At 42.5% G+C, this 16285-nt stretch overlaps 1 protein-coding gene across 4 annotated transcripts in view; it reads right to left on the reverse strand.

Moving 5' to 3' along the window:
• ZSWIM8 (zinc finger SWIM-type containing 8) overlaps nt 1–16285 on the reverse strand; it is a 113940-nt gene that overhangs the window by 31756 nt on the left and 65899 nt on the right. For all 4 annotated transcript variants that reach the window (XM_070752099.1, XM_070752098.1, XM_070752097.1 and 1 more), the window contains 6 exons: nt 14462–14645; nt 11641–11739; nt 10462–10586; nt 8887–9121; nt 5550–5702; nt 1674–1896 (listed from right to left, as the gene is read on the reverse strand). In XM_070752099.1, coding sequence (XP_070608200.1) covers nt 1674–1896; nt 5550–5702; nt 8887–9121; nt 10462–10586; nt 11641–11739; nt 14462–14645 — 1019 coding nt within the window. The remainder of the gene's footprint in view (nt 1–1673; nt 1897–5549; nt 5703–8886; nt 9122–10461; nt 10587–11640; nt 11740–14461; nt 14646–16285) is intronic.

Here is a 16285-nt window from a genome sequence, read left to right on the forward strand (position 1 = left end):
CCAAACCAGTGTTTCTCAAATAGTGCAATGGGCCTCCCTGGGGAGGCGCAGAGTGATGCCGGTGTGTGTGCGCGTGAGCCCAGGGAACATGCTTCTTTTGCTACAGGGAGTAGGGCCTTTTTGCACCGAACAATAGCAAACAGCACAGAGTAGGAGACGTGAAGTGCAGATAACAAACCCTTAAGAGACGCCATGGAAAAATATTTAACAGGGATGAAAAGAAAGAAGGAGAGAGACGGAGATGATGAGACAAATGTAAATCTCCTGAAAGGTAAGACGAGGAAATATGACGAAAAGTATCTAGTGCTTGGCTTCACAGTGACTTGGTGGGAGATGAGAAAAGACTGATATGTTTACTGTGTCTAAAAATGTTGGCAGTGGACAGCATGAAGCCAAATAAATTAAGGCGTCACTTAAACACATTACGCCCCAATTACGCTAATAAGCCGCTTGAGTTTTTTCAGCAAAAACGTGCTGAATATTGCAAATAATTGTCCTGGCGGAAAGTTGGGTGTGTGCACGAACTGTTTATTTCTTCCTGGGGGGGGGCTTAATAGAAAATAATTGAGAAACACTAGGCTACGCAGCGGTGGCTTCCTCCTATTTACATACCAGTGTGCTGTTGTGTGCACTGCAACATTTCATGCATTTGTGCGTGTGTCCCCGCACAAGATTTTGCTGCTGCACATGCCCAGAAGCAAAAACTTGCCAAAAATCACACCCACGCATTCCCTCGCATGGTTTTGCTTCCACACATGCGCAGAAGCAAAAAATCACTGGGAATCATGCACGGGCGAGCATCTCCTCGCACAATTTGGCTTCTGCACATGCGCAGAAGCACAAATGTGCGGAAATTTAGTAAAGAACAAATGGCACAGTGGCTTGCATTGGCTGCCGATCAGTTTCCGGTCACAATTCAAATTGTTGGTCATGACCTTTAAAGCCCTACATGGCATTGGACCAGATTACCTCCGGAACCGCCTGCTACCGCACGAATCCCAGCAACCGATAAGAGTTGGCCTTCTCCAGGTCCCGTCGACTAAACAATGTCGTTTGGCGGGCCCCAGGGGAAGAGCCTTCTCTGTGGCGGCCCCGGCCCTCTGGAACCAACTCCCCCCGGAGATTAGAACTGCCCCCACCCTCCCTGTCTTTCGTAAACTACTCAAGACTCACTTATGCCGCCAGGCATCGGGGAGTTAAGATATTCCTTCCCCCTAGGCCATTACAAGTTATGCATGGTATGTTTGTGTGTATGTCTGGTTTTATAATAAGGGTTTTTAGTTGTTTTATTAATTGGATTGTTACATGTTGTTTTTTATCATTGTTGTTAGCCGCCCCGAGTCTACGGAGAGGGGCGGCATACAAATCCAATAGATAGATAGATAGATAGATAGATAGATAGATAGATAGATAGAGATAGAGAGAGAGAGAGAGAGAGAGAGAGAGAGAGAGAGAGAGAGAGAGAAAGAAAGAAAGAAAGAAAGAAAGAAAGAAAGAAAGAAAGAAAGAAAGAAAGAAAGACAGCACGAGAGCTATTGCATACAAATTGCACAATCGTTGGGCCACTACTGGACTACCGCACCTGGGCATAACAGTAGGAATCCACCATTGGGTAAGAGCCCGGAAATGTTTGCACCCTAAATGCACAATTCTAGATGAGCAACAGCACCCACCTCCCAACCTCCACGGTCTTTGCACGTGCCCCTCCGCTAGCCCTCCGGCTTCCGCTGGAAGAAGAGGAGCCCAAGGAATCGCTGGAAGAACTACTGATGCTGTCACTGTCCTGCCCCCGGCCCCAGGAGGTAGCTGCCCAGCCCCCCCGCAGGGGCCGCCGACTGAGGGTGGGAGAACTGTCCGAGGTGGTTTCCGGGGCACTGCTGTCGATGCTTGCCATTCCTACAAGGCAATGAGAACGGGTAAGCAAGCTTAGAGGGCACAAAATAATCGAAGTACAATATGGAATACCATCTCATTTTTTTTTTCATTATACAGAGGATTCCGCAGTTAAGTTCAAATCAGAAACTAGAAAATAGACACCATCTGTTTGACAGCTTATGGTGGCTATCAATTGAAATGATGTCATGTTAGGAAACAAATACAGGTAATGAAACTGCTCTGATTTGCAACCCTGTAACAATAGTTTCCGAGGGATGAATATTGAGGGTTATCTGTTGTGGTTAGCTCTGGCCCAGCTCCTGCCCCAAGGACTGTGGATGTGGGGGAGACATCCACATGCTGCAGGCCTGTTTTGCCCCCGGTGGAATCTGATGATGAAGGCTCCTCTGACCAAGAAGACATGAGTGATAGGGAGGAGGAGAGTGTGGCAGACAGCTCAGAAGGAGATCAATTATTTCTCTCCTCCTTGGATTCGGAACAAGAGTTAATGATACAGCCACGCATGCAGAGAGCGATACATAGGCAATAACAACTGGGAGATTATTATCAAAGAAAATGAGGCCACCTGTGGTTGGGTGGGGTTGTGGTAATTAGTGAGGCTGCTATAAATAGCAGCCAGTGGGTTTGGCCATTGTGGAGGATTATCTGATCGTTGTGTTTCGTGACTGCTTTACTGACTTTGATCTTTTGTGTGCTGATTTTTCCCCGCTTTGAAACTAAACCAGAGCAAAGTGTTTCACTTTGTGAAAGAAGAAGGACTGTGAATTGCCTCACAGCTGCAAACTAAGTATCACAGAACTGATAAGGGACTTGTACAAATTACCAGTTTGTTTGGAGACCAGTGGTCTTTGCTATACCAAAAGAGGGCTTGGTTTAAGTGAATTTTCATTATAAAGAACATTGTTTTGAATTTTCAAACGTGTGTGTGTCTGAAATTTGTACCTGTGAATTTTTGGGAGAAGTCTGCCAGAGAGCCGGACAGAACATTATCAAAGAATTTATTTATTTATTTATTTATTAGATTTGTATGCCGCCCCTCTCCATAGACTCAGGGCGTCTCAATTATCTTCCAATTTGGCATCTGGAAATACAGTATACAAGAGACAAGCTTGACTCTTGTGTACATGCCAAACTGAGCCACCTTACTCATTTCAGCTAATTTTTTGCCAAATCATGAACATTATTTACAGCAATAGACAGGCAAAATTCCCTGTTTATTATTTATTTTATTATTTCAATTTCTAGGCCGCCCTTCCCTGAAGACTCAGACTGTTTGCCAAAAGATTGAAGGCAATACAGTAGTACCTCTAGATACGAGCTGCTCCACATGCGAGTATTCCAAGTTATGAGCCGAGATGCGAGCAAAATTTACGTTCGACACCTGAGCTCAAATTCGGGATACGAGCCAAGCTTCCACTAGGTGGCGCAATAATTCCATCCTTCCAGTTATCTCGGCGCGAAAAACAAAGTCTAAAGGCATTCGTTCGAGATGCGAGTTGATCGACATACGAGCTCGAGTCTGGAACGAATTAGACTCGTATGTCAAGGTACCACTGTACTTCTTTATTTATAAATAGATTATAAATAAAATTATGATACATAATTTGGTAGCACCAAAAGAAATTACAATCAACTTCAGTGACAATACAAATGTATGATAATGTAGATGTTCTTTTTCTTTCCATTCAATTATGTCCAATTCTCGGAGGCTTGATTTCTTACAAGTTTTTTTTAAAGAAATGGTTTGCCACTACCTTCTTCCTAGGGCTGAGAGGAAGTGACTAGCCCAAATTAACCCAGCTGTTTTGTCTTAAGGTGGGACTAGAACTCATGGTTTCCCAGTTTCTAGGATGATGACTTGACCACTATTCAAACCGACTCTGCAAAAGACAACTCTGCCCCAGGTTTCACAATCCTATAACATTCTCATTCATCGTAACATTCTCAATCTATTTCTTACCATGTTCAGACTTCTTTATGCAGCAAAAATTATTAAAATGTTGTTAATGTCAATGATTTTTAGCTGTTTTTGACTGGAAAAAAGACATTCATATGGCATTGTGTCTGTGTGAAAGGGAGGGAGGGAAGAAGTGGGAGGGAGAGATGCTACAGATTTTTGAATCCTTACTGATCTATACTTTGGGTCCCATCACCTTCTTAATTTGGAGAAAAATAATTCACATCATTTAATTTACAAATGTAATAATTGCAAAGTTACAAATAGATAAGAAATCCGTGCTTCAGCTAGCTATTTGCAAGCCTACCACCATCATGAATACTTTGTGGCACAGTGGTTAGAAGGCATTAATGTTGTGAGCCGCCCCAAATCTTCAAATACAAATCTAATAAATTGAATTGAATTGAATTATTGAATTATTGCAGGCTAATTCTGTTGACTGACAGGGGGTTTGATCATTAAAATATGTATTTGTATAGCTATCTACATATCACATCATATTTTATCTTAATGAACATTTTCAGCATCATTAAAACTGGCGAGAGGGAGGCAAAAGCATCAGGTCACAAAAAATGTAAGCTAACTGATTTTGAACTTCAACAAAATCCATCTAGAGCAGTGTTTCCCAACCTTGGCAACTTGAAGACATTTGGACTTCAACTCCCAGAATTCCCCAGCCAGCAAATGCTGGCTGGGGAATTCTGGGAGTCGAAGTCCAAATATCTTCAAGTTGCCAAGGTTGGGAAACACTGGTGTAGAGAATAGTAAATTAGGATATTATCAACAGTTCATATATGTTGTGGTTAGCTCTGGCCCAGCTCCTGCCCCAAGGACTGTGTATGTGGGGGAGACATCCACATGCTGCAGGCCTGTTTTGCCCCCCCGGTGGAATCTGCTGATGAAGGCTCCTCTGACCAAGAAGACATGAGTGACAGGGAGGAGGAGAGTGTGGCAGACAGCTCAGAAGGAGATCAATTATCTAGCTCCTCCTTGGATTCGGAACAAGAGTTAATGATACAGCCACGCATGCGGAGAGCGATGCATAGGCAACAACAACTGAGAGATTATTATCAAAGAAAATGGGGCCACCTGTGGTTGGGTGGGGCTGTGGTCATTAGTGAGGCTGCTATAAATAGCAGCCTGTGGGTTTGGCCATTGTGGAGGATTATCTGATCATTGTGTTTCGTGACTGCTTTACTGAATTTGACCTTTGGTGTGCTGATTTTCCCCCGCTTTGAAACTAAACTAGAGCAAAGTGTGTTTCACTTTGTGAAAGAAGAAGGACTGTGAATTGCCTCACAGCTGCAAGCTAAGTATCACAGTACTGATAAGGGACTTGTACAAATTACCAGTTTGTTTGGAGACGAGTGCTCTTTGCTATACCAAAAGAGGGCTTGGTTTAAGTGAATTTTCATTATAAAGAACATTGTTTTGAATTTTCAAACGTGTGTGTGTCTGCAATTTGTACCTGTGAATTTTTGGGAGGATTCTACCAGAGAGCCCGACAGAACAATATAGGTTTTCCATTCATAATCAATGCACAAAGCATTTTTCATTAAAATGTTACCCGATGTCAGCCAAAACCTGCCCTCTGGCTGGCAACCTTTGCCTCAATTTTGTCCACCCTTGCAGAAACCTCTGAAGCATCATAGGTCTTCACCCAGTAGCAAAGATGTGAAGTCCAGCCACAAGTTACCTGTGTGCTTCTTTTTCTGTCTGACGGGTGAACCCCAGCATCTTCCGTTGTAGCCTCCTCTGCTTCCAAGAGCTATTCGGCTAGGAACTTTCCCTTCTTGCTTTAAGATACTGGACTCAACAGGTGGGTCGCAAGGGGATCTTTGAGGGTTCTCTGGGGAAGCACAGAGGGTCATTTAGAAAGGCAGTAAGAGGAAGGCCATTTGCAAAGAAGGACCTGTGTTAATGCTATCACCAAAACTCAGTTCTTTTCCTACTATAAATATTGAAAGTTAAAACTGTAAAAAAAAATTATTAATTTTTAACAAATTTATATTACACACAACATAAAACAGTGCATAGTGAAATGTGCCCACCACCCAGACACACACATATTCCCCACCACCAAATCGGGGGTGTTTCTTGTATAGTCCACTTGACCCAAGAGCAATATATCTATTTACATATTATAGAGTGATTCCAATTTATTTCTTGTAGCTTGGTCTCGGATTCTGCTCGTCATATATCTTCTTACTTGTCCCACCGTCCCATCACTTGTCCCAACTCAATTTCATTTTCCGAATTTATCCTTTTATCCGTAATTTCAAATTGAATATGGTCCACCATGTACCTATACCAATTTTGCATGGTCCATTTTGTCGCATCCTTCCAACCAAAGACTATTACTGCCTCAGCGCTTTCTATTGCTGCTTTTTTTATTTCTCTAAATTCTCCCATTGCATTGCTTTTAACTAGTACAGTGTTCCCTCGATTTTCGCGGGTTCGAACTTCACGAATAGCCTATACCACGGTTTTTCAAAAAATATTAATGAAAAAATACTTCATGGTTTTTTTCCTATACCACGGTTTTTCCCACCCAATGACGTCACATGTCATCGCCAAACTAATAATTTTTGCAAATAAATAACAAAAAAAATAATTATTGTTAATAAATAATTATGTTTATAAATATCAGAATCACTAAGTGTCTTATTCAATGGTGAGTACCAGTAATAATGGTGAGTAAATGGTTGTTAAGGGAATGGGAAATGGTAACTTAGGGGTTTAAAGTGTTAAGGGAAGGCTTGTGATACTGTCCATAGCCAAAAATGGTGTATTTACTTCCGCATCTCTACTTCGCGGAAATTCAACTTTCGCGGGCGGCCTCAGAACGCATCCCCCGCAGAAATCGAGGGAACACTGTACTGCCATTTCCTTAGTGATTGTCCATTGTATATTTAGCATTCTATTGATATCCTCTTTCACTTTTTGCCAAAATTCCTGCACTATCGGGCATTCCCAAAACATATGCATAAACACTCCTTTATCTTGACACCCATGCCAACAATTCCCCCGACATTCTGCTGAAAGTGTGCGAGTTGAACGGGAGTAAAATACTACTTATGTAATATTTTCCTACTCATTTCCCTGACTCTTGTATTTTTAATTTTCCTTATATTTTCCATCTCTTGTACCTCTACTTGTATCTCATTTTGCCACCATTTAGTCAATCCTTCAATCGTTAAAGTTAAAACTCAGGGTAGATATTCACAGGCTGATTCGGTATCCCTATTTCCAAATGGAAATAAGGTTAAATAAGGTTCAGGAGGGAAGTGTTTTTAATTGGAAAGTGAACACAAGAACAAGGGGACACAATCTGAAGTTAGTTGGGGGAAAGATCAAAAGCAACATGAGAAAATATTATTTCACTGAAAGAGTAGTAGATCCTTGGAACAAACTTCCAGCAGATGTGGTAGATAAAGGCACAGAAACTGAATTTAAACATGCCTGGGATAAACATATATGCATCCTAAGATAAAATGCAGAAAATAGTATAAGGGCAGACTAGATGCACCATGAGGTCTTTTTCTGCCATCAGACTTCTATGTTTCTATGTTTCTATACACTCCAATTCCATTAGCCAGGAGCAGGACTGCACGTAGGTCACAAAGTGAGTCTGCATTTCTGGGGAACTCTGCTTAGGAAGTGACTGGCCATAAAACGATTCAGTGGCTCTCCTCGAATAACAAGAATGTTACAGCAGAATGAGAACTGTGTGATTAAAGGATGCATATTTACATTCCCTGGGGTAAACAGGACGAAGGCAGCGATAAAAAGACCTTGCTTTGTGGTAAACAGGAGGTAGCTGTTCTAACAACAAAAGGTCCCAGGAAATTGGCCATGAGAAACATTTGTTCAGTAGAAACTAGTTACGTGCCATATGGAGATGGGAAGGACTCGGAAGTTGTGTCATATCTTAGAGTTACGTTATTGGATGTTTGTATATCACTTGACACATACAGTGATACCTCATCTTACAAACGCCTCGTCATACAAACTTTTCGAGATACAAACCCGGGGGTTAAGATTTTTTTGCCTCTTCTACCGCCACCACTGGGATGCCCCGCCTCCGGACTTCCGTTGCCAGCGAAGCGCCCGTTTTTGCACTGCTGGGATTCCCCTGAGGCTCCCCTCCATGGGAAACCCCACCTCCGGACGTCCGTGTTTTTGTGATGCTGCAGGGGAATCCCAGCAGGGGAATCCCAGTAGTGCAAAAACGGGCACTTCGCTGGCAACGGAAGTCCAGAGGTGGGGTTTCCCAGAAATGGGAGCCTCAGTGAAATTGCAGCATCGCAAAAACACAGAGGTCCGGAGGTTGGGTTTCGAGAACTTCAGTGTTTTTGCGATGCTGCAATTTCACTGATGCTCCCTTCGCTGGGAAACCCCACCTCCAGACTTCTGTTGCCAGCAAAGTGCTCATTTTTGCGATGCTGGGATTCCCTTGCAGCATCGCAAAAACACAGAAGTCCGGAGGTGGGGTTTCCCATGGAGAGGAGCCTCAGGGGAATCCCAGCAGCGCAAAAACGGGCGCTTCGGCTGGCAAAAGGGGTTAATTTTGGGCTTACATGCATTAATCGCTTTTCCATTGATTCCTATGGGAAACATTGTTTCGTCTTACAAACTTTTCACCTTAAGAACCTCATCCTGGAACCAATTAAGTTTGTAAGACAAGGTATCACTGTACGTATAATCACTCCCATTTGCATATGCCCCCCAATAAAAGGGCGTGCATAGCTCAATATTGTGTCATTTCACCCGGAGAGAAATGTGTCCAAGTTTTCTTTCTAGGATTCGCGTTCGTGAGTGACCCCACACGGCTGGGCTGCCCTATGTCCCTTTGAAGACATCGTTCCACTCGGGTACTCTGCGGTGCCCCAGGCAGGTGCACGCATGCTAGCACACCCACACACATCCTTTTGGCACACGAACCAAAAAACGTTCACCATCACTGTCATAGAATGCATTAATGTACAATGTATGCTGCAGTTGGAAGAGTCCTGTGACACAGCTGTCCATACCTTGGGCGGTCTTCTCCATAAAGGGTTCAGAAGGATTGCTTTGGACCGCAGGCGGCACACCTGTCTGCTGTGCAACAGGTGTCCCTGGGAGATGCTGAATAGGTGCAGCTGATTGGGTGGTGTGTTTGGAAGGAGATTTCTGATTAGCTACTGTAGGTTTGCTGGAGGAGTAGAAGGAGCTCAGAGTTTGAGGTTTGTGTGTCTGACTTTCCCGGTCCAGCAGCTTATCCAAGATCTACAAAACAAGGAACAGGAGGATGCAGAGGTTACTATTTAGAACTAAATACCTGGAGAATAGAAGAGATCATGAGGCTTAATCAAGATTCGTCTAAAATCAGAAAGGGCTGGGTTCATATATCAGGCATAGCCCTTCATAGCACCGGACCAGATTATCTCAGGGACCGCCTTCTGCTGCACGAATCCCAGCGACCAGTTAGGTCCCACAGAGTGGGTCTTCTCCGGGTCCCGTCAACTAAAGAATGTCGCTTGGCAGGACCCAGGGGAAGAGCCTTCTCTGTGGCGGCCCCGGCCCTCTGGAACCAACTCCCCCCAGAGATTAGAATTGCCCCCACCCTCCTTGCCTTTCGTAAGCTGCTTAAAACCCACCTCTGCCGCCAGGCATGGGGGAACTGAGATGTTCTTTCCCCCTGGGCCTTTACAATTTTATGCATGGTATGTCTGTATGTATGGTTGGTTTTTATATTAATGGGTTTTTAACTGTTTTTAGTATTGGATTATTTATTATATGCTGTTTTATTATTGCTGTTAGCCGCCCTGAGTCTCCGGAGAGGGACGGCATACAAATGAAATAAATAAATAAATAAATAAAATAATAATAATAATAATAATAATAATAATAAAAAATAAATAAAAAAATAAATACCTAAATAAATAAATAAATAAATAAGAGTCAAAAAGAGGGCAGGGAAAATATTTACTGACCCTTCACATCCTGGACACAAACTGTTTCAACTCCTACACTCAAAACGTCGCTACTGCACACTAAGACAACTAGACACAAGAACAGTTTTTCCCCGAACGCCATCACTCTGCTAAACAAATAATTCCCCCAGCACTGTCAGACTTTTTACTAAATCTGCACTTCCATTTCTACTAGTTTTTCTCATCATTCCTATCATCCTTTTCCTCCCACTTAGGACTGTATGACTGTAACTTGTTGCTTGTATCCTAAGATTTCAATTAATATTGATTGTTTCATCATTGCTTATTTGTCCCCTATGACAATCATTAAGAGTTGTACCACATGATTCTTGACAAATGTATCTTTTTCCTTTATGTACTTACTATACACAGTACTTCTCACAGCAATTCGCCCCCAAGAGAGATGCTGCGGGCTTCCTCTTATGGCTTACTGCATCACCAGCTCTTAAAGTAACAATGTACTAAATCCCGTAAACCTACATTGCTCGTTTGCTTTACATATTATAACACTCTACCAGTTATGCGCATAGCATTAACAAAGTCTTGCAAAAGTTAGTTGGTTTCCAAGAAACTGTGAAAAGCTTAGTTAGTTAACAATGAACGAAAGATGTTCCATTTCTAAAAATAACTTACTTTTTTGAGTTTCGACTGATCATCCTTGTAAGTGATCATCAGGGCTAAAGCTAGGTCTCCTTTCTCTCTCCGAGTACCTTCACACAGAAGAGGGTGTTCTGCTTCACTGACCGTTGTCTTCATGCCTAAAAAGCAGAATCCAAGGATTGTCATCCTACTTTATGTGTAACTATGAAAGGTTTCCTACCAGGGCAAGGCATCTTCTCCTAAGATTTTATATATATATATTTTTGGCAGGAATAAATTTATTTATGGATCTTGTAGAGGCCAAGTGAGGCTCCGCTGCTGCCTTTTATTCTTTTTTAAATATAATCTTTATTACAAATACAGGGGAATACAGGGAAAAAAAGGACTATTTAGACATTGGTACAGATTTGTGTGGTTTTAAAGTATGCAATTTTAAAATAGTATACATATTTACATAGGGGAGGAAAAGGGAGAAGAAAAGTTAGAGCAGGAGAGGAGGAGGGGGGTGAAAGAGGAAGAAAAAAGAGGGGAATAAAAAGAAGGAAATGAAGAAGAAAAAGAAGTAGAAACAGCTAGGTGAGAAAAGAAGAGAGCGAGAATATATAGAAAAAAGATAGAAGATGAAACCAGCAATAGGCTGGTGTATCGTTTCCTTACGACGTATAGTTCATATTTATCGTTGGAGTGTCGTTTCTTTTCTTTTCTTTTCAAGAGTAGTTGTAAATTTCTATTAGTTGGATTTGGATTGTAGTTTTAAAATTTTTTCCAGTGTTTTTTATATATATATAGTCACCCAATCTATTTGCTACATTCAAACCAAATCTCCACCCCCAACACTATATATAAGGAACAAATGACAGTTGCAAACATTCCATATTTACAGCAGCACGAAGCTTAAAACTTCAGCCTGATGATGGTGAATGTGATGTCACCGAAACGTCGCATAGACACTCAAAATATTACACGGGGCAAAACCCGAACTCAGAACAATCTACAATATGTATATGCGGTAGAGTATCTTGCAGGCATTTGTATACACAATTAGATTATTTTGTTGGTAAGATTTCATTTTAAAAGAGTATCTCTGATGCCCGGGCTTTCCATTATTTGAATTGTATTTAGGTGATGCAAGAATTACTACATGACATGGGCAGGATCTCCCTTTAAATTATAGGAGCAATTGTGGAAGGGGAAAAAAAACTAAGCACTTACCAAGTGCTGCCACGGCTGCCTCAAAGCCAAGTTCTTCATCACCAGGCATTTCATTGACCCAATTACGGCTCGGGGGTCTTGACCCTGTAGGAGAAACCACTAGGACAGAAACAGAGATATTAATTAGCTCTATAGAGAATAAACACTGCCTGGGGGGAACAAAACACCAGTGCAAATATTTTATTTTAACAACTTGTACAATATCGCTACAGTTAAACCAACATGAGCCAGGGTGGCGCAGCAGGTAGAGTGCTGTACTGCAGGCCACTGAAGCTGACTGTAGATCTGAAGGTCAGCGGTTCAGATCTCATCACCGGCTCAAGGTTGACTCAGCCTTCCATCCTTCCGAGGTAGGTAAAATGAGGACCTGGACTGTGGGGGCAATATGCTGGGTCTGTTAAAAAAGTGCTATTGCTAACATGTTGGAAGCCGCCCTGAGTCTAATGAGAAGGGCGGCATAAAAATCGAATAAATAAACATGATGAAATTTTCTTCAGTACCATACTGAGACACTTTAATCCTCCTGAAGACAGTTTTTGTACAAATGCAATTGTAATTTAACACATGGCACAGCTGGTAATTCAGAATAAAAAGGGGACTGCAGTCACCATAAGGAAGAGTGCATTGTTTTAACTTTCCCAGAGCTGTAAAATAAGGTCTTAGATTTGGTGCTGTATCTGGAAAAAAAACTCTGTATATTTTTTTCCAGATAAAAAAGCCTGCAGTTTTTTTTCACCGAAACTGACTATCCTATGAAAATAGACTAACAATCCTGGGCCTAGAAAGCCGACCTATGGCGCCTAAAACATGATTTTGAGTATTGCCCACAAAATCATATGCTGCAACGTCCTACCGATCAATGATTACTTCAGCTTCAACCGCAACAACACAAGAGCATGCAACAGATTCAAACTTAATACGAACCGCTCCAAACTTGACTGTAAAAAATATGATTTCAACAATCGAGTTATTGAAGCGTGGAACTCATTACCCGACTCAATTGTGTCAACCCCTAACCCCCAACACTTCTCCCTTAGACTCTCCACGATTGACCTCTCCAGGTTCCTAAGAGGCTGGTAAGGGGCATACATAAGTGCACTGGTGTGCCTTTCGTCCCCTGTCCAATTGTCTTTCCTTTCTTTCACCTATCGTATATGTTCTCTTCCTTTCATATATCCTCTCATCTAAGTTAACTTTCACCCTCATATATATTACTACGTGTCTATTTTTTTTCCTATGTATTTGTGTATTGGACAAATGAATAAAAAAATAAATAAAAATAAATCTACCTTAAGAAGCTGGGCATAACAAATATAAATTAGAACAACTTTGTCTCCCCTGGTGTCCACTGAATATTTTGACCCCCATCAGATTCAGGCCAGCAAAAGGAATAAATTAGTACCCCAAAGTTTCTGCAGAGTAATTTATAAGAGGGCTGTCTGCTGATAATATTAGGACATAATGAAGTTTTAAAGACTGACAGGGTGTCCAGGGGGAAAGCATTTTGAAATTCCCTGATATTTTCCCTGACATTTCCCTGTAACTTGCAATCTAGTTAAAACATCATACCAAATGGCTAAGCCATGGAGAAATATCAGTAGCCGAGGAAGCAAGTAGTTGCCAAAGTTATGTTCATTTTTGCTTGACTCTGCCAGGCAGCGCGATCCAGTTGGGGTTTCTTTTTACATGGTTTTTCCCCGACTTTTAAACATTTTAATACAATTTGGGTTTCTTCCCTGATTTATTCCGTTTTTTTCACGATAATTTCCTGATATTTCCCAAACCACCAATTTCCCTGTTTTCCAGGTTTGCTAGACAGCCTGGACTGACTAACAATCCCCTATTCAGATAAACTAACTGCATACTCCAGGGCAGGGGTCCCCAAACTTTTTACACAGGGGGCCAGTTCACTGTCCCTTGGACTGGTGGAGGGCCGGACTATAAAAAATATATATGAACAAATCCCTATGCACACTGCACATACCTTGTTTTAAAGTAAAAAACAAAATGGGAACGTACTATTTAGAGGGTGGAGAAGGTCTGAAATTCATATATGTTTATGTTTTGTTTTTAATTTTCTTTTGTTAACATTTGATTGGCTATACAAGGTTTTCTTGGCTTATGAAAAATGTATAAAGAAAGAAGGAAGCACCTTGGCATAATGGTTAATAAGTTAGAAATATAATTGGTGTTGCACTTTTTGGAGGAACATTAAGGAGGGAATTTAATTAAAAGAAAATGAATGTAACTGGATGACAAAATTAGGGGGGAAAAACCTTTTGCAACTTTTTTGACGATTGATATTAGTTACTAACAAAATACCGCATTTTATTCATGGAAAATTAGATGGCACACTGTGTTGTTTGAATGTATGTTGAGAGAAAAATAAAACAAAATTACCCCCCCCCCCCCAAAATAGTCCTTTCATTCTTCCTTCCTTCCCTCCTTCATTCCTCTCCACTTCTCCTTCCATCCCTCTCTTTCCCTTTTCTTTCTCTCTCTCTCTCTTTTCCCTGTGCTCTTGTCACTCACTGGCGGGCCGGATAAATGGCCTCAGTGGGCCGCATGTGGCCCCCGGGCCGTAGTTTGGGGACCGCTGCTCCAGGGTTTGTGATTAAGGCTACTCTCAGGACCTCCACAGCTCCTTCACAGGTGAGTATTTCGTCTAAACCAAGAGTAGTGGGTATATTTTTTTAACTTTACAGAAAAACAAGACGTTCCAATGGACACATGAATCAACAGACATAAATGAACGGACTGTGGAAATTGCGCTGGGAGTGTAGAGGGGCTTTCTCTTTGGGTAAATACGCAGGGGTTTTACCTGGAGCGCATAAGACATCGAATATGAAGCTAGCTAGCATGAGAGGCAGGACAGGGCGGTAGTCACAGAGCGTTCCTTCCCTCAGCTCTTCAGCCCTGCCCCGAATAGTATTCATCTCGCTAAAGCCAAGCGGGATCTTCTTCAACAAGGCCACGATCTCGGACTCCTGGTATGCCAGCTTGACCTGTGTGATACAGAGCAGGGAGAATATGCACAAGGCTTTTATTTTAAGAAACGCATTACCTCCGGAACCGCCTGCTACCCAGCGAATCCCAGCAACCGATAAGGTCCCACAGAGTTGGCCTTCTCCGTGTCCCGTCGACAATTTGATGTGGAGTGGAGTAATTTTTGGAATATGGAGTAATTATGTCATTTGATTCTTCATATATTGCATTATTTGCAGTATTCATTATTCATTATTTTCTGATATACTTTTTGAAAGGCTGCTTGGTGACGTGGTTAAACATCAGGCTAGAAACCAGGAGATGTTGAGCTTGGGGCCCATTTTGAGCATCAAGCCATGAAGCCTGGGGACACCCCTCTCAGACCTTGGGTGAGAAGCCATGGCAAATTTGTAAAGGGAGTTTCCAAGAATTGAATGTAATTGAACAGAAGAAGGAAAGAAAAAAACCTTTATGGAAAAATGAGGAGAAGGTGTTCCTATTTATATCAAAAAACAGATCGGGCAGAATGCGGCCGCGAGAGCCATCGTGGGGCTCCTTAGATTTGCCCACGTTTCTGTAACACTCCGTGGCCTGCATTGGCTGCCGATCAGTTTCCGGTCACAATTCAAAGTGTTGGTAATGACCTTTAAAGTCCTACATAGCATTGGACCAGAATACCTCCGGAACCGCCTGCTACCGCACGAATCCCAGCGGCCGATAAGGTCCCACAGAGTTGGCCTTCTCCGGGTCCCGTCGACTAAACAATGTCGTTTGGCGGGCCCCAGGGGAAGAGCCTTCTCTGTGGCGGCCCCGGCCTTCTGGAACCGACTCCCCCTGGAGATTAGAACTGCCCCCACCCTCCCTGTCTTTCGTAAACTACTCAAGACTCACTTATACCGCCAGGCATGGGGGAGTTGAGACACCTTTCCCCCAGGCTTTTTTATACTTTGTTTTATGTTTGGTATGAATGTGTTGTTTGGGTTTTTTAAAAAATAATGATAGGGTTTTATGTTTTTTAATATTAGATTTGTTCCACTACTATATTGTTTTTATTACTGTTGTGAGCCGCCCCGAGTCTTCGGAGAGGGGCGGCATACAAATCTAATAAATAAAATAAAATAAAATAAATAAATAAATTACTGTACACAAGACAAAGACTGGATAGTTATCAGGTGGGGGGCTTGCTATCAGTGCGATGCTCGCTCAGCTCTGGGTGACTGGCACATGGGCGTGCACATCCCAGCGCGATTATGCTTCTGCACATGCAGAAGAGAAGATGCACATACATGCCAAGATTTCAATTTTTTACTTCCGCTCATGTGCAGAAGCAAAATCTTACTGGGACACGCCCACCCGCCAGTCACCTGGAGCTGTGCAGGCACTGCTTTTTATTCCTACCGGTGCGCAGAGTGCATAGAGCCGGGGTGGCGCAGCAGGTGGAGTGCTGTACTGCAGGCCACTGAAGCTGACTGTAGATCTGAAGGCCAGCGGTTCAAATCTCACCACCGGCTCAAGGTCAACTCAGCCTTCCATCCTTCCGAGGTGGGTAAAATGAGGACCCAGATTGTGGGGGGCAATAGCCTGGCTCTGTTAAAAAGTGTTATTGCTAACACGTTGTAAGCCACCCTGAGTCTAAGGAGAAGGGCGGCATAAAAATTGA

Source organism: Erythrolamprus reginae, chromosome 5 (assembly GCF_031021105.1).
Source record: "Erythrolamprus reginae isolate rEryReg1 chromosome 5, rEryReg1.hap1, whole genome shotgun sequence".
NCBI lineage: Eukaryota > Metazoa > Chordata > Lepidosauria > Squamata > Dipsadidae > Erythrolamprus > Erythrolamprus reginae.